The sequence below is a fragment of the Ambystoma mexicanum genome, chromosome 4p, assembly GCF_040938575.1.
Source record: "Ambystoma mexicanum isolate Mex_15411 chromosome 4p, UKY_AmexF1_1, whole genome shotgun sequence".
Taxonomy (NCBI): domain Eukaryota; kingdom Metazoa; phylum Chordata; class Amphibia; order Caudata; family Ambystomatidae; genus Ambystoma; species Ambystoma mexicanum.
In genome coordinates, this window is record NC_090927.1 from 1,179,599,033 (window position 1) to 1,179,618,353 (window position 19,321).

The window sequence follows — 19,321 nt, forward strand, 5'->3', positions numbered from 1 at the left end:
GCATGACTACTTTTATGTGGATGTGTAATGTGAGTGTACTTGCTGTCACAGAATGCGGTGGCCACTCCACCTGTATATTGTTTGACACGCATAGGGTGGCCAGGGCAGTCCTGACATGTGTTAGTTGCTGTTTTCAATTTTGTGCTGTACTTTCCTTATTGTGTTCTCCTGTGTGTTTTTGGGGGTCTACATGCACAATAGTTGGTGGTGTCCATGTGACAGTGGCCAGGGATTTTGTTGCTTGTGTCGTGTGCTTTATTGTGGACAATGTAGGGGAACAATGCAACAATCAGACATAGCAATAATAACCCACTTGGGAAAAAGGTTTAATGCACTCTTTGTCGAGTAGAACAGGAGCTTTATTTTGTATACAAAAATGAAAATGGCATCAGGGTATTATTTGTCCACTGCCACAGAGCTCTCTGCTTCATCGAAGCAAGCATCACATTATTACCATGACAGTGTTAATCCCCCACCCTCATTGGCTACCGTCTATTTACATTCTATTATTCACATATTGACCCCTCTCCCATTGGCCGTATAAGCTTCTCCTCCAACGTCTTCACACATGGGTGACAGTCTCCTCACCTTGGGTCACTGTAAAATTATTGGTTATGCTTTCGAATACACCATCCTATCTTTAGGTCTAACAACTTTATGTGCACCTGGCCGTCAGCATAAGCTTGGAAGACAAGGGCATCCTGATTCTTGCATTTCGAACAAAGCAACTCTTTTCTCATCCCACACACGCAGGCACCCCCATCATGTCGCAATCTTATAAACATTGGCATCCCCCTTTGCTCTCCCTTGTACAAATCATGGACCTTGTTGTTCTCTGTTCCCCCTTTATCCGCTACTCCTCCCAAGGGATAGGCCTGGAGTTCCTGCATGTCCCACTAATCCTTCTAATTCATTAAGGATTTAGGAGCTTTATCCCAGGGCATCTGGTAATTCAAATGGGATGAGCATTATCCTGGGGAGCACTGGTGTCCTCGATCTCAGCTCATGTTTTGGCAGCTCCGACCTCTGACCTGGCTCCCATCGGTATGGCCTTCACAATCGGCCACAGTCCTACTCCCATTTCACTGCTCGCATTCCTGTGTAATTGTACAAAGTTCTTACTAGATACATTTGTATATGTGTGTACGTGCGTGTTCTCTGCCTTGCCTAGGGGTTGGGATGTGATAGTCATGCAAGAGAAGAGGCCTCATTGTTCTGTGTTTCCAACACAGCCTGCAAGGATTCAGGCCTACCTTCAATTATGGTGTTAGTTCATGTCATGGATATCATGCGCATACAATGTATTCTAGGTGACACTTCTTCAAAGCAAGTGGTTAGTTTCCCTTGAAAATGTATATGCTTCTACAATACATGTGTCTCCCACCAGTCACCTCAACCCACATGATTTCCCCCGCCCCCTATACCCACCTCTATGCATTCCTCACGTGTTAGTATACTTTCCTTAACCTGAATCGTTTGAGAGGGGCTGGGATCTGAAAGTGCAACCCAACCACAAAATGGATCATGTTGTTTCCATTTGCTATGAATGTGTCTGTGTTTGGTGCATGTTATTTTATTTCTAATGAACACACACCGTTTTCCTCTCTCAGACACACATTCTCATGGTATTGCTATGGGCACAGAGGATAGGCCCCAAATCATCAGTGAATGGCACCAGGGCTGTCATCTCGCTGTGTGTGCTCCACAGGGGTAGGTTTTCAGGTAAAGTATGTTTGTACCAGCTGGTTGCGTGCAGCCTCTCCCTGTGCCCTTTGATGTACTGAGGGCAAGGGTGGTGCCTGTAGATGAGGGTAATGGGCCCCCTGCATATCAACTGGTATGCCACGCTTTGTGGCTACATTGTGCAGTACACATGCTACGACAATGATTTTACATTCTACTGGTGGGGCATGTAGCCAAACCCCACCAGAGTGGTCTAGCGAGTGGAAACATGACTTAAGCACCCAGCATCATGAATGTTGATAGCGAGTAGGCACTGTCCCCTGCAAATGTGTACATGGTTGTTATTGGCACTTATTGTCATGGTCTGTTGTTCAGTGTGTCATGTGCATGCATGAATGCATGTGCGTGACAGTTCATACTCACCAATGAATCAGGTGTTTGCATATTTTTCCAATGCCAGGGGGTGGTGACTGGCAGTAAATGTAGCTGGTGTGCGTGCTGCCAGGGAAATTGGCATTGACTTGCATGATCACTATATTTGCATGCATCATAGACAACGTGCACGTTGATGGAATGCCAGTGCTTGCGATTGTGGTATATGTGCTCCATCAATCGGGGGAGGAGGGGCGCATAGCGCAACATGTGTACAGTCGATGGCTCCAAGTATGCAACCTCATAGAAATCCTGGCACATTCTCTGCCTTTCCTCCAGTGTTCTCAGCATATATATATATATATATATATATATATATATATATATATAATATGCCTATGATGTTATGCAGGCCAAGACCTGGTTTAGACTGCGCGATTGTGTGACCTGATATATCCCACCAACTATGGCAGTGGTGAACTGAAAGGAGCCTGTGTCAATGAAATGTAGTACTGCCAGCACCTTTTCAAGAGGCTAAGGGCCTGGCAGTAGATGGTGGGGGATGCTAGGTCTTGCTCGTATTCCCTGACAAGGTCTAGGGTGACAGGGGATGGGAACCTAACATACACCTGGTCATCAGGCATCCCAAACAGCGTGTTGCTTGTTTTTAGAAAATCCGTGGCATGGGCATCCTCCTTCCGTGTCCATGTACGATTGGTCTTACTATTCATTGTGGCTATGCGACCTTTGTATGGTGTGCATTGTCTGCTTTATATGCATTGGATCCTTTGCGCATTGAACTTTATGCTTGCTATCATGTGGCAGTTGGATCACAGGGTTTACGTGTAACTTTTGCCAATGTGAGGTTGCACGTTAGAATCCATGAATTTGGTTGGGTTTGCGGTGGCTTGGGCATGCCATTGCTTAGCGTGTTCCTTCTCTTAACATGCACACATTAGTCCTCACCCTGCATGGAAAATGGGATATATGCATGCTCTGCCCCCTATTTTAATCTTTGCACAGGCCCCACCCACGCTCTGCATGTAGTCTCGTGCGATGCACTCAACTGCACACAGTGATGTGCCGGACCAGTGCGGAGTCCCTAGAAGGTCCAAAAAAGTCCCGTAAAGTCGATTCCATGAATCGACGAAGGGGAATTTTGCGTGCAGAATGACGTGCATAGTATTCACTGCGCATATTATTCCATTAATCAACCCCTACATTTGTTACATCTCCTCAGCGCTGAAATGATGCTATGTTGACATTTGTGATGCGTCATAGTCGAGTAATTGAAAGTACTTTCAACACGTGGCTGTGGAGCACGTGTAAGAATAATTTTCATTAGGGAGGGGTGCACCGAGAAGAGAAAGGACTTGCTATTACGCAAGACGTAATATTACGCACCTCGTGGTCAAATATGTGCTTCCGTCCACATATCGCTCGCGCACTCATGAAAAGTGCAGTTGAATAGCTCTCCAGCAGCCTTTTTTCAGAGGCGTCCTCTCAGCATGGAGTAGACTAAGGGCATCAAGCAGCACTCATGTCAACATCATACGATACCCCGCTGTGTCATTTCTTCCCTTTTCAATTATTCACCACCCAAATACGTTGCTAGATAGAATTACCCACTTGGACATCGAAAGGCTATTGAGTGCTGCCTGTAGAGAGCTCATTGCTGTCCAGCCAACACGCTGTACGTATTTGACAAAAACATAATGTCACGTGCGCTTTTGAACTCAGATAGGTGAAAAGAGCTGCCGTCAATGCTTTCCCTGGTTGGCTGTACCCTGCCTGTCTAAACCTGTAAGAGTGTAAGTCCTTTCCTTTCAGCAATGCACATGGACCCACATGTGATGAGAGCGAGGGCTCATGAGAGATAGTGTCTCATGCAAGAGCTTTCTTTATCACGCAGTGCACACCTTTCCTGGTAAGGGATCCGTGATCACGTGACGAGTCTAACACACTTAGGGACTGGAGTAAACGGGTGGCACATACGTGTGGTTCAGTCTTTGTGTAGGATTTTTTTTTTTACATTCAAGTGTTTATTTTTGCATGCTTCCCCCAGATTAAGCCAAATATTGAGATTTTATTGCATTGTAAATAACAGATGTTACTATTATCCCACTAAGTTTTGTTCATGTTATCAACTGTGCAAAGATGAAAGGTAGAATTATAACATTGTAGATGTACAGATGTTTGACAAACCCTCTGAATCGACTTTTCCTTCCCTGCCTCTTCAGTGCCCTTTTTTTTCTCTCTCTCTCTCTCTCTCTCTCTCTCTCTCTCTCTCTCTCTCTCTCTTTCTCTCTCTCTCTCTCTCTCTCTCTCTCTGTATTTATTCTCCTCCTTTTCCGCAGAGCGCTCTATTGATTGGTGGAAAGGTTTTGGCTACATACATTTCAATATTAGAAACAGCTATACCTCCCCTCTCGAGCTCTTCGCTCCTCTACCTCCAACTCCCTCAGGGTCAGTCATTTAACTAAGAAACGAGCTGGAGGTATATCTCTGTCTTCGGCTGGGGCCTCCCTCTGGAACAGCCTCCCTGCCACTCTAAAACTTGAGGAGAACCATCTCCGGTTCCGGAAGCAACTCAAGACCTTCCTCTTTTCTTCTGCCTTCACTCCCCCTCACCCCTGCTGATCTGTTCTCTCTTGGCACTGTGCACCTGGCCACCCTCTGTCCTTTTGGCCCAGGTACCTGCTCATCCTGCCACCCTCCCGCACTGCATCTGGGCCACCTCTTGCACTGGGGTCTGTATCTGTACCCATACAGCCCCCCCTTTTCCTTCCTACACTTATCAGACCTACCATGTCTGCTGCCTTAAACCTAGCACTTGCAAATTGCTGACTGCATTATCACTGTTTGTTGCCTTTATTATTTATTTATTGTTATTTATCTGTTTCTCCTCTGCTTCGCACTTTCCACCTCTCCCCCCTTCCATGCACTTTTCCCCTCCCCCCTCTCCCATGCACTTGCGCGTTCTCAATGTCACTGGGCCTAGTAAGATCGCTGTTTTGTTCTCCCCTGCTCCCCTCCCTTGCCTTGTCGCGCTCTGAAACACTTGTGTACGAGCGCGATAGAAATAAAATATCAATCTATCAATCTAAAGCTATTCATAGGTGAATATTTTTTATTCTGCACACAACAGAAATCTACATGCAAAGTAACTTCTGGGTGTCAAAATCCTATAACTTGTACTCCACGTAAACCGCTGCCCACTTATCACCCAATTACTTCATTCAAACTTATGTTGCATAAAGATGTGAAACAGATGTCTCAAATCATGCTCTGTAAGTCCCACAATTGTTAGGATCAGCCATTTTGTATTCATGTACAATTTATAAATACAGGCCTACAAGCACCAGAATGCAATATTATGTGAGCCTTAAACAGACTCTTCAGCTTATCGCGATTTTGAAAACCCGCAAAATGCAGCGAAAATTGCAGTTTTTGCAAAAATGACAGAAAGGGATACGTTCTAAAAACTTTTTTTGATGCAGGTAATGAAATGCGGTTGCAGATCTCATCACTTGCTCCAAAAAAAGGTGCGGCCCAAACCACAAAGGACATCGGAATAGGCCCATTTTGTATGCACACATTCAGGTGGCTTTTTTGTTTTTTGAATCTCTTTGCATTTGCGCAAATCAGGGGAGCTTTTCTGCACATTTAAACACATCTCCCAAATTCACAAACATGATACGCTTTTAAAAGGGCAAAAAACGAAGCCAGCCCCATGCAACTGCTTGGAATAGGCACAGGAGCGTGTGCATTGTATGACAGGGTCTTTGCTAACCCTGTCATGCAATTTGAACCGCTGCTGTCTCGCTTGCATTTCTATTCCTCAAAAGGGATAAAAATGCTTTTTTTAATTACATTTTACAGTGGGGCCTCATAAGGAGTTGGCATGTAGCCCTTAAATGCTATTACCGCCACATTTAAGGGCTGGCCCTGTCACGAGTTGGGCGCTAAATGGGCTTTTTTACCTCCAGCTTTTTTCTGGAAGTGAAAATCCCATTTGGCGCCCTGTTTTCAGCGGTATTGCCGGCGGCTGTTTTAGCGCGCTGTATTAGCCCCGAAAATGCCCCATTGAATCGAACGCACACAATGGGGAATGGGGATTTATCATTAACGTCCAACCCATGCTTCAGCCTTATTGCCGGACTGGTGGGCGCTAACGCTATTACAGTTGAGCGGTATTACAGCCGGGATACCGCCCAACTCGTGATGAGGCCTAGTGAAATGCACTGGGAGCCTGTACCACATTAATGTCAGGGGAGCGCTCCCGACACCGATGCATTTAAGGCCGCTTATTTCCAAAAATGGTTGCTGTAAAAGTAGTGCAACCTCTGCTCTACTTTTAGATGCTTCATTTTATGAGGATCTAGTCCAAAATCTACATTTAGAAAAATGTTATAAAATAGTCAAACTATGAGAGGGGCAGCGATGGGCAAGAAAGCAGAGGGAGATAAGTGGCACAGAAGGGGAAGAGATTGGCAAGTGAGCAGAGAGGGAGTGGAATGCCAGCGGGAGAGCATTGGGCCAGAAAGCAGAGAGGGAATCGCAGGCCAGGAAGCAGAGAGAAAGAGGAGGTCCAGAAAGCAGCGGGAGCGGCGGGCCACAGTGAGAGAGGTGGGCCAGACAGCAGAGAGGGAACAGCAGGCCAGGAAGCAGAGAGAAAGAGGAGGTCCAGAAAGCAGCGGGAGCGGCGGGCCACAGTGAGAGAGGTGGGCCAGACAGCAGAGAGGGAACAGCAGGCCAGGAAGCAGAGAGAAAGAGGAGGTCCAGAAAGCAGCGGGAGCAGCGGGCCACAGGGAGAGCGGTGGGCCAGACAGCAGAGAGGGAACAGCAGGCCAGGAAGCAGAGAGAAAGAGGAGGTCCAGAAGGCAGCGGAGCGGCGGGCTACAGGGAGAGCAGTGGGCCAGAGAGCAGAGAGGGAACAGCAGGCCAGGAAGCAGAGAGAAAGAGGAGGTCCAGAAAGCAGCGGGAGCGGCGGGCCACAGGGAGAGCGGTGGGCCAGACAGCAGAGAGGGAACAGCAGGCCAGGAAGCAGAGAGAAAGAGGAGGTCCAGAAAGCAGCGGGAGCGGCGGGCTACAGGGAGAGCGGTGGGCCAGACACCAGAGAGGGAACAGCAGGCCAGGAAGCAGAGAGAAAGAGGAGGTCCAGAAAGCAGCAGGAGCAGCGGGCCACAGGGAGAGCGGTGGGCCAGACAGCAGAGAGGGAACAGCAGGCCAGGAAGCAGAGAGAAAGAGGAGGTCCAGAAAGCAGTGGGAGCGGCGGGCTACAGGGAGAGCGGTGGGCCAGACAGCAGAGGAAGCGGTTGGCAGGAAAGAGGCAGCGAGCCCCAGACTGGAAGAAAGGATGTGGGAAAAGTACGATAGAATTGTAGAAAGTATGCAAGATGCAGAAGGAGCAAGAAAGAATGAAGGACTGTAGACTGCAGGAGGAACTGGGGAGCGTAAGGTGAAAGTTGGGAGCATGGTTTGGAGTGTTGCAGGGACTGGGGAGTGCAGGTTGGGGCTTGGCAGGTTGACAGAGCATGTGAGTATGTGCATGACTGGCAGAGTGAGAGGTTTGGGAGTGTAAGTTGTGATGGGGAATTTTTGAGTGTGAGGGGCATTGGTGAGTGGGGAGCGGGGGTTCTTGGGGGATTGGAGAACATACAAGGGGAATATGTTTACCATTAAAACTGATAACAATCAAAATAATACAAAATATTAAATAGGCATGCAACAAAAACTAAAGAAATAGGGTCAAACAAACGCTGTTCTGTCAAGTCAGGGACATCTGTGACTCATCCTATTAAATTGGTACAAAAGATACAAATAATGACAACCTGGCTCTCTTGTAGCCTCACACACTCCCTGTTTCTTGCAAAATGGCAATCTTATACCATCCAGTCAATAGAAAATGTACCGAAAAAATGCTGCTCATTTTGTCCTGGGGCAGCACAGAGAGCATTTTCACTCAGTCAGTTCTAAACTCAGCGACTCAAGCACGCATCTGACCCCCCAGTCTTTGCAGGGACAAATTTACATCTACATTCTCTACCATTACCTGAAATTCCCACACCAAACTTTCCCATGCATTTTCCAAAATCAATTTCTAAAAAAACATTCTATAAGTGTGTTATAAGTAGGGTGACCAGACGTCCTGGTTTTGCCATTAAAATACATGATCCAATTAGTATAATTCTTGGTATTTATATGCTTTTATCAAAACTCAAAGCCGCACATTTTTTATGCATACACTGTGGGAATGGGGGCAGCGGTAGAGGGTGGTGGGGTCCTTATTTTATGTTGTTGGCTGTCCCGGTTTTTTGTCTTGAAAATCTGATCACCCTGGTTAAAAGTTTCAAATTGACTAATCAAGACAGAGCACCACATCAGCATGGGCAGGTCAAAATATATGTGTAGGAGTTATCCGAGTGCAGAGACAACTGGTTAAATCCAGCCTATTGTTACATTTGAATATATCTGCCTCCTTACACATCTTCTCACCAAGTCAACTGCCTTATCCATATTAGACTAGACACTCCTGCTCTCTTTCTATGTACTGATATTTTCGAGAAAGTACAGATGGTAGATTTAAGCAATACAATCTGACAGGCGGGGTCTTTACCGGGGAAAGGTAATGCCCGGGCTAGCTAGAAGCCAGAGCAAAGCAAGAGGTTTTTTCATCGTTAGCGCGGGCATTAATTGTCCCGCTAAAGACTTTGGCACAGAGGGGTTTATTGCTATTAGCATTACGCCATGTTTACTGGGATGCTAATAGTTTTTCTTTAAAGTTGAGAAACGGCCAGTTGTCATTTCTCAACTTAAAAAAAATACAAAGATGGCCTCCATGGATTAGGGAGAAGGGAACTACACCTAGTTGCTTCTTCCTTTCAATGGCATCCATTGCTGCAACAGAGATGCGCCAGGAACACTGAGTGCTCCAGGCACCAGTGAGGAACAAAGGAGCACAAGGTAAATAGGGTGTGGTAAGGGGTGGGTGAAAGATTTTGAAATTTAGGTTGAGGGGTGGAGGGAAGGAGGAGACGGTAGCACAGTAGCACAGGGCTGTGGACACACTTACCTGAATCCCAGCGGAAAGATGGTGGCCTCCCGCTCTCAAAGAGGCTTTAAGCAGTGGATTTACCATAAGGCCCTGTTCTGAGCCTCCTGACTGCCAGAGAGGCCACCACCCCCCTTCCCAATGAATGCTAATACATGCAATTTACCCACAGTCTTCTTTAGGATACCCCTAATGAGGAAAAGGACAGCACTTTTACCATTTACCAGCTCTCCCATAAATGTGTTGCTCACCATCACCTGTAAATCTATGACAGACATCCAATTTGTGACAGGCCACTCCGCTCTGAGGCCTTGATAAGAAATCGGAAAAACCAAAAGAGCACTTTCCTTTAACACTGAAGTCCATGTCTTGTGCATGCCCAGGCCCAACTACTGTCATCCTCCGACCCATCCTAAATCCATCCTAAATTGTGAAGGAGCCCTTTCCCAAAGGGCTTTAAGACCCACTTTTCATTTGTCATGACAGTTTCTTCCAACCTTGTAGCTTTTTCCTTTACTCCACAGTAAAGGGGTCTCTCTTTACATTTGGTGCATTCCTGACAGAATCGACAGCATGCATGGCGCATGAAGTGAGCAGAAGTGAGTTTGGCTGTTGGGCTGTGGACGCTGCCCTAGGTTCTGCTTCCTGTGGTGCTAAAATCGCCACTCCGACGCCTATGCAGGAGAGGAAGAGGAGACTGTTTGAATAAGGCGAAACACTTGAAGGACTCTGTTAAATGCTGTGGACTACCTCAACCAAAATACTCAGCGTGCCCATGCCACGCCCCCAAATCCCGGCATCCACTACATAGAGTGCGGGTTACGCGCATGGCACGCGCGCATGAAGTGAGCAGAAGTGAGTTTGGCTGTTGGCTGTGGATGCTGCCCTGGACTCTGCTTATTGTGGTGCTAAAATCACCGTTCCGACGCCTATGGAGGAGAGGAAGAGCGGACTGTTTGAATAAGGTGAAACACTTGAAGAACTCTGTTTAATGCTGTGGACTACCTCAACCAAAGTAATTATTCTGGGCATCCGAGACAGCCCTTGTATTCGCTGTAGTGCGTTGTGACTGCGTGGGTTGGGCAACCTTAGTCAGTGGGTTGGGCATTAGAGTTCAGTGGGCTGGGCTTGTACCAAAGGTTCACGCAAACATACGTATCTAATTGAATCGTTTTTTTGTGTACTTTAGATACTCAGCGTGCCTGCGCCACGCCCCCCATCTCCCGGCATCCACTACATAGAGTGCGGGTTACGCGCATGGCGCGCACGCATGAAGTGAGCAGATGTGAGTTCGGCTGTTGGGCTGTTCGGCATGGCGGCGTTAGGTGCGGTAAATCTTAACTATTTAAATTGTATTGCAAACGGTAAATATTGAGAACGACAGCACCTTCATTTTTCTTGAGTTGATAATGGTATAATTTAGACCATTGTATTAGCTTGAACATTTCCAAAAGAATCTTCTCCAGAACACCTGTGTTGTGATCACATTTTCTCACTTTAGTAATCTACAACCATATCTGTACTATGGTTGAGTGTCTGTGAAGCGGGAAATGTTTGAATAAGAAACGTGCTTATTCTAGTCTAAATCTGACAGCCCCGATCCAATTCCATGCCTCATATGATAGTTTTTCTAATGATGCTAGTTATTTGCCAATGATCAAAGTACAATGCATCTGAAAAGGCGTGGATACATTCTTGTAAAAAGGTAGATATTCCTGATGTATTGTTCATTCAGGAAACGATGTCTAAATCCCCTATTTATGTGGGAGGTTTTGAAACATATTCACAAGTTGCTGCCATGGGTGAGAGTGGAAGGCCCTCAGTGGATTGGCGATTTTAATTAAAATTTCAACTCATGCAAAATCTAAATTGTTTTGGATGCAGAACAACATTCTAGCAGTTGAGTACCAGCTTTTAGAAGATCCTCAAACGATATTTTAGTGGTATGTATCTACTTCAGTCCTCTGAAATGTACACTTGATGAGTATTTTGATTCGCTTGATTTGGTCTTTGAAGCTGCAGCAATTGCCAATCCTGACTTTTTCATTATCATTGGTGGAGATTTCAGTGCTTTATGTCTAGCTAGAGCACACACAAATACTCTGCTTGCTCTGAGGAGTGGTCACTCCTCTGCTCTACATAGAGGAAGATCATGGACACAATATCTTGAAAGCTGTAGTTCTTATTTGGTTGATTTTTGTTCTAATACTGTGCCAATAACTTGGACAAGGGGGCTGGCCGCATCTTGCATCGACTATTTGTTTGTGTCTTGTAATGTTTTAGCAATGGTTAAACCTGTGTTGGTAGTTCCTGTGAAATATAGCGACCATTCGCCCATCAGTTTAGAAGTTACTGTTCGCTATGCATTACTTGAAGTTAAATCAGAAGCTGCTTTGACAGAGGTGAATAGGTCAACTGTTTCTGTTCATTGGTCCCCCAAATTATGTAGAACATTCAGTTATTTGGTCAACAGAGACTTGAAGCGTAGAGATGAGAACGACTGCTCTTCTTTTGAGCATGAAAATTGGAATGCAAACTTAATCAGAGCTCATGTGAAAGATCTGATGCTTGTTGCACAGAAAAAGGAATTTGAGCATAGTGAACCATACAATTCTGAGATTGCGAGACATAAAAATAATAACAAGTTACTAAGATCATTAAAAAGGCTTGTTTTTCACCTGAAGACTATGCTATTAGAAAACATCTAATCTTGAAGAACTATAAGTGTAATCTGAAGGTGATCAAGCATCAAATACATTGTGCGCAAAACCAGAAGATACTTGCGCTAATTTGCAAATGCGATGTTCGCAACATTTCCGATATGTTAAAAGACTCGAACAAATGCAGTGATATGTGTATGAAAACTGTAATTCCTGCAGAGGTTTGGGAAACCTTTATATCCTCAAAATGTAGGCTACCAACGTCTTTTATGACTACTAATCATATGCTGCTAAATTCCCTACATAGTAATGATTTAACCTTTTCCATTGAGGACATAGAATGGGCAATTGGCCAATCAAAAAATTCAAAAGCAGCTGGGCCAGATGGGATGCCACCCTGTATTTTTAAATCTGACCCAAAGTTTTGGGCTGTAGTTTTGTATGCGGTATTCAAACATATTTTATGAACTGCAGTAATACCTCAATCTGGTGTAATGCGCTAATTATTCCATTATACAAAAAAAGGGAAGCTAGTGACCCAAAAAATTATCGGCCTATTGCGCTGATGGATTCTCCTTTTAAAACATCTAGAGAATCATATTGAAACTAATGATATTTACTCGAAAGCGCAAGTATATTTTCGTAAAAATATGAGCACTTCTCTGAATGCAATGGTACTTGCACATTTGCTGTCCCCTACTAATATTGCTGTCAAAGGCCCCATATACATGGCAGCTTTAGATCTTTCATGTGCATTTGATGCTGTGATAAGAAATCTACTATGGGTCAAAATGCTCAAGATGGGGTTCTCGAGGCATTTGGTACAACTAATTGCCCTTCTTCACACCAACACTTCTTTTCAAGTGCGAGTTAATCTGGATGGTGCCATCACAGGGGGCATCCCTACCCTGACGGGTGTGAAGCAGGGGTGCAACCTGGCGGCGACTCTTTTTAATCTTTATATAGCGGATATAGACTCGCTTTGGGAAGAGGTGGGAATGTTCGCTGTACGGTTGGGTTCTATCCACTTAGACTGGCTCTGCTTTGCAAATTATATCATTTTACTGGATAGAACTCCGTCAGGTTTGCAATTAAAACTAAATGCTTTTCAAAGATTCGCCTCTGAATATAATCTGCAAGCCAATTCCAAAAAAATCAAACACTATGGTCTTTGCCAACTCTAGACGAACTAAAACCTATCAATGGAATTTAGATGGGTCAAACCTCCCAAAGGTAAAAACAATGTGCTATTTGGGTTACCACCTTACAGTATCTAATTCATCAACAAATTGGTTGAAGGGGCAGAAAGATAAATCTCGGCCATTACTCTCACAAATGAGAATCATCCTTGGTAAATACTGTAAATTCTCTCTAAAACCATTCATAGACTTTTATCTGCTTAAAGTGGAATCATTTCTACTGTATGGCTTGGATTTATGTCTAGCGAATGTGGACGATGCTTTAGATAGGCTGCAGGGCCAACTATGGAACAAAACTTTGGGTCTGGTGGTGCCCGTGCCCAATTCGATACTTCGGCATGAACTTAGTTTAATTTCTTATCAGCAAGAGCCACATGGCGCAAACTTTCAATTAATGCTAGAATTATGGCACCAGTCATGTTAGATCAGTTATGACAGACTCTAATCAAATGAAACAAGTGCTTGTGTTGATAAATGCGACCTCTGAGGACCTGTTGTTAGGCCTTCCAAATGGTAAGAGAAAGCTATTTTACTTAGACTGGATTCAGACCATTGATACTAACAGTACATATAAAATTTACGGTGGGCATGCTTTCTTTGAGACTGAAAGGAGCTTTCGGCCAGGTTATATCTTGAAATGTCCATGTCTGAAAATTAGAAATATTTATATGAGATTTAAATTAATTCAACTTCCTACATTGTAACGTGAACATTATAAGCTGTGTGAAGCGCAATCACGTTTTCGCTATTGTCGTTTTTGTCAATCACATGACCAAAAGGAATCTTTGAAACATCTGGTTGTGTATGTTCTTGAGCTATTAAGAAAACTATGTTTGGGCGAAAGTTGCCCTGTGCGTTCTGAAATAGCACATGAATCGTTCTTGCTTAGAACGAAAGAGGGGATAGTACTAAACTTATTATAGCACTGGCAATATTCTTATACAAATTGGAAAAACTGCTGATTCAGTGTAACCTAGCGTTTGAGGTTGAGACCTAAATCATGACTTTTTGTTGGTTTAATGTCGATTTCATTGATGTTAGATATTCATTTTATGTGACTGTTAATGATATAATCTTGAGTAATTGTAAATATTCAATTGCTTTTTTTAATATTTTGTAAAGGTTCTTTGTTGAAGAATACAATTTTATAAATAAAAAAAATAAAAAAATAAAATTGACAGCACGAGGGACCGTACACCCCTTTGAAGAAGGCTCATCTTGCCCCACCTTGCCTGTCTTGTGGCCTAGGAAAAGCTCCCATCCCTCACTGGTAGTGCTGGCCTTGAAAGGGTGAGTATGCCGCAGGCAGGCCCTTGATATGTTATGATATGGCCTTTATAACACGCCTGCACACAAGAGGGGGAAACAGACGGATGACACAACAACAATCTTACTAGGCCATGTGTCATTTAGATCGTGCAAGCGCAGGGAAGGGGAAAAGGAAGAGGAAGGGGAGAAGTGCAAAAAGGGGGGGTGTTCAAGGTAAACAAAAAAGGGCAGCCAACGGGTTCAATAAATAACATGATAACACCACAGGGTGAACAGTTGCATCGGCCCATAAGTGCAGAGGGAGGGGACTATAGGGTTACAGATAAAGACCACAAGTGCTGGGGGAGCCAAGAGGCAGTGCAAGTTGCAACCGGACAGGCAGGGACCTGGGCCCAAGTTCAGAGGGTGGGCAGGTGACCAGTGCGTGGAACATACAAGTCATCAGCAGGGATGAGGAAGAGAAAAAGAAAAAGCGGAAGAGAATGAGAAGGTCTTGGGTTGCTTCCAGTACTGCAGATGGTTCTGCTCAAGTTTGAGAGAGGCATTGAGGCTGTTTCAGAGGGAGGCGGACCCTCAGAGAGTTGGAGGTGGATGAGCGGAGAGCTCGAGATGGTTGATACTCAGGACGAGAGAGTTGGAGGTAGTGAGGTCCCAGGCCACAGAAAGCCTTGTGGCCAATGCAGAGGGTGTTGAACTTGATCCTTGCCGCCACTGGGAGCCAATGAAGAGATTTCAGAGCTGGAGAGATACGATCCCTGGGCTTGAGACCAAGGACAGGTCTTGCAGTTCTGTTCTGAATAAGTTCTAGAGGATGGAGAATAGAGGCAGGAATATTAAGAAAGAGGCTGTTGCAGTGGTCCAGCCTTGAGAGGACCAGATCTCTGGAGATAGTGAGCTTCTGGAGGAAAGTGAAGAAAGGAAGAATACTTCTGAGGAGGTGCAGCTGATAGTTTGACTTCTTAGAGACGTCGGAAATGTGAGGAGAGATGGAGAGGGTGGAGTTGAAGATGACCCCAAGGCTCTAGGTTTCACAGGTAGGAGCAGGAAGAGGACCCAAACTGGGCGTCCAGAGAGAGAGAGAGGAAAGGAGGGAGCTGGTGTTCAGATGAGGAGGATCTTTGTCTTACTGGCATTAAGGCAGAGATCATTGGAGGAACAGCACTCCTGAATTGCAGACAGACAGTCAGGAATGAGAGAATGAGTAGGGGCGGCCGAGGGGAGTCTGAAGGAGAGCTGGGTGTCATCCGAATAACAATGGAAGTTGGAGCGCAGAGCAGAAATGCAGTGGGCAAGAGGTGCCAGGTATTGGTTGAACAACTAGGGAAGAGAGGTTAGACCCCTGCGGAACACCACAGGTAGAAATAGAAAAGAGGAAGGACCCCAGTTGGACATGAGAGGGTCAGTCAGTGAGAAAGGAGGCCAGCCAAGCCAGGGCCTGATCAGTGATATCGAGGTTATCACAGACGCGCTTGAGCAGGATGGCATGGTTGACTATATTGAAAGCAGAATAAAGATCGAGGAGAATAAGGACAGAAGGAAGGTTAGAGTCAAGGTTGGAGTGCAGGTCTTCACAGATGTTCAGGAGAGCAGTTTCCATGTTTCTGGCCGCTCTGAAGCCAGACTGATGGTCATGGAGACAAACAAAAGATTCAGTATGAAGGTTAAGCTGGAAGATGGGCAACTTTTCCAAGAGTTTGCCCAGGAAAGGAGATTGGGCGATAGTTAGCCAGAGCGGAAGGATTGGCAGAGGGCTTCTCAAGGAGGGGGTGCACAAGGCAGTGCTTCAGGGGGAGGGAAAAGTTCCAGTGGCAAAAGAGTGATTGCAGAAATCGGCCAGGGCTGGAACAAGGGTGTCGATGTGGCCCTTGATGGTTTTGGAAGAACAGGGAAGAACCTGTTTTGACAAGACTTTCATAGATCAGATTTGTCTAGAAACATCGTCTAGGGTGAACAAGGGAAAGGAAGAGAAGGGAGGAGGAGAAGAGGCCACAGGCAGGCCATGAGAGGAGGAGGAGGATCAGGTGCAGGGGAAAGAGGAGGAGGAGGAGGAGGAAGAGGAACAGGATGTTCTGGGTTTTAGTGATGGAATGATATGCCAAGACCATGCAGAGGGCTTGGGGGCAGGGGTGTTGCTAGGTCTGGAAAAGACCCGGGGCTACGCTGATGTCGGAACTGTCGGGACTGGGGGCTAGCTAGCCTTTTGGTTGTAGCTCCTGAGATTCTATCCAGGGCTACAACCAAAAGACCAGGGGCTATAGCCCCTTTAGCCCCCCTCTAGCAACGCCTCTGCTTGGGAGGGAAGAAGAGAGGTAGAGACTGCAGCAGGGATGGCCAGCTCCTTGCAGATTTTGAAGAGGTGGGCTGAGTTGTTAGATGCCGCAGAGACACACGCTTGGATGTGTGCTCTCTTCATGGACAGAAAGTCTGTAATGCCTTTGGAGCAGGCGGCAGGCCAGTTTTTCAGATGATGCACCTGTAGCCCTCCACTTCCTCTCAGCCACCCTGTACTTGCATTTGCGGGTGACGTTGTTATGGGAGCCTAGCACTACAGCCAAAGGTCTGCATGCAAATCTGCTGGTCCTTCGTGTGTATATCACAAAAACAGCTTGAAATGATTACTGTGTGCAGGCACCGTGGGACACTGTGCCAGCTGTTCCTCCACATTATTGCACTCTTCTTTGCCCTCAGTTGTGTAAGAATGCCACTAGATGTACTTGCCCATCCAAATCTTGTCTTTGATCGTCCCCATCAGTGATTTTGGCAATCATATCTAGGGGAGCCTAGAGGCCACATTCAGTACATCTTTCAAATTCCCTGCCTCTCTAGCCACTTCATCCAGGACTGGCTTGGTCATCAGTAGGGCTCAAGTCGAGGGTACACGCGGATGGACTGAGTCTCGCCACTTTTTTCAGGAGTCCCCCCATTTCATCATAGGGCACCCTTATATGCTAATTTCTGGTGACGCCACAATCAAATAGTATGTTAATGAGTCCCCACTTTTTTTTTTTAGGACTTGACACCTGGTCCTCAGTCAAGCTTCTCGTTTGTCGAAGCTGTTTGTCTGCATTTCACAGTTCACCCAAAAGGGGCTTTATGGAAGGTCGCTACCTCCTTTGAGCTAAGCTAAGTCACCATCTCTTTTCAAGCAATTGTATAAGAAAACCTTTCCAGAGGTAATATATTAAGTAAAACAATGTATTATAGTTGTTCCTAAATAATATTAGGAGTACTCCAAATATCTTACATCAATGTACTCAGAAAGCTTTGCAGATACATGTTGAGTGTGACAACACACCCTCAGATACATGTTGAGTGTGACAACACGCCCTCTGCGGTGACCTATATGGTAACTTTCACACAAGCACATTCGTATTTCTTTCAAACACTACAACCATACAACAAATCCTATTTGAACCATAAGGTAGAAACAATCACAAGCATTCCTTTGATAACATTTCACTTTGAGCTTAAAGAGGTATGCTTATGAGTGTTTTATTGAATTACACATCATTCAACAGAAATGATTGCAACTACATTAGTTCATCGTGTTCTACCTTTTATGGAAAATGGTAAAACTAACATGGTTCAATATACGGGCAATGGCCTTGAGCGTTACCTTCCTCCGTGTGAATACTGAATTGGCATGTTTTCCTTCGGGGTGTGGTATACCCTAAATAAGGTGGTTTTCTATCACAATTCAAAAAACAAAAAAAACCGAAAAAAAAACCGAAAAAAAATTAGTGGGGGGCGACCAATGCAGTTATTTCTAAAGTGGCAGAAGAGCAGCACTGACCTCTGACATTTACCTGGTTTTGTTTCCAGAGAATCGGACCTAAGCTATTCTTTCCACTTCCTGTGCTAAGGTTAGTTCATCATTGTAACACGGTCTTCCAGATGTTGTTGCTGTTAGGGCACCTGGTTTAAGGAAACATGAATCTACCAAGACACATTCTTGTCCCTTTGAATGTGAGCTCTTTTGGTACTTCCTTAGTCTATGCAATTCCTGGTGTATGCATGGGATGAACAGTTACGGTATATGAAAAACGTGGCACGTTATGCCACAATTAGACAGTAGCAATAGTGGGAGGAAAGAAAGGTTCCCTTATTAAAACTAAGCATTGATTTACCTGAAATTATGCTGCGCTTGATTAATCTATAAGGAGATGTAGAGCAATTTGTTAAAGATGGCCCTAGACATCTCCGCCTGTTTTTTTCCCAGCCACCCGAGGCCCCTCCCTCTTTTTTATGTGGGGCAGCAACTGGGAGCCTCTTCCTGTTGCCTCACCCCGTATTAGTCCCCCCAAAACAAACCATACCACTTCCCTACTGCCTCCCTCCCCACTTACCTGCTGGACAGAAGCTTTGTTCTCCAGTCCGGCGCACCTCACGCTCCTAGCTGCCATAGAAATGGAAAAGGGACTTAGCTCCTTTTCCCTATGGCACCGGCCTTGTTTTTTTTCTCGAGAGATTGGCGTTGTGCAATAACCCTGGGGTGCAAATGGCTTTCACTCCATGGTGGGTGGCGGACATGGCAGGTAACAGCCTTGAGCCCTCGCAAGGCTCTTGCTTCACTTATTTTGTAGTTGACTGCGACATTCATTGACATTGTCAGTTTTGTTTAATATGACTATCCCTCCTCCTTTGTCTGCTCTTTTAATTATAATATTGTCATTTTCTGTTAGGGTTTGTAATGCTTCTCTTTCATTTTTACTTACATTTCGAAACGTTTCATTATTGGTTTTCTCCAAAAATGCAACGTCCTTTAGGACTATCTTTTCAAATATTAAAGATTCAGGCGAGAAGCTGTAAGTAGGTGGGTAAAACGTCGAGGCAGGTCTTAGTCCAGTACAATTCCATGATTTCCTCCAGATTGGAAGGAAAACATTCTTTTAAAATGAATCTTTGTCATTAATTTGTGGAAATCAGTTCTAAATTCGAATCGGTCGTGTCGTTTGCTAATCAAATAACCCAATCCTTTATTCAGTACTTGTTCCATATTGTTAGGAATCGAGATGGTGTTTCCATTCTTCCGTCTCGTTCCCTACGGAGTACGCTTACCAGATTACAAAATTCATGCACACAGT

At 45.1% G+C, this 19,321-nt stretch overlaps 1 protein-coding gene across 1 annotated transcript in view; it reads left to right on the forward strand.

The window, feature by feature from the left end:
* The first annotated feature begins 9,958 nt into the window (after positions 1-9,958).
* The window catches only part of LOC138452669 (putative nuclease HARBI1), a 546,510-nt gene continuing 537,147 nt past the window's right edge, over positions 9,959-19,321 (forward strand). Inside the window, exons 1-2 of the mRNA XM_069605024.1 lie at positions 9,959-10,074; positions 10,299-10,394. Of these exons, the coding sequence (XP_069461125.1) occupies positions 10,367-10,394 (28 nt within the window). The 5' untranslated portion in view covers positions 9,959-10,074; positions 10,299-10,366. The remainder of the gene's footprint in view (positions 10,075-10,298; positions 10,395-19,321) is intronic.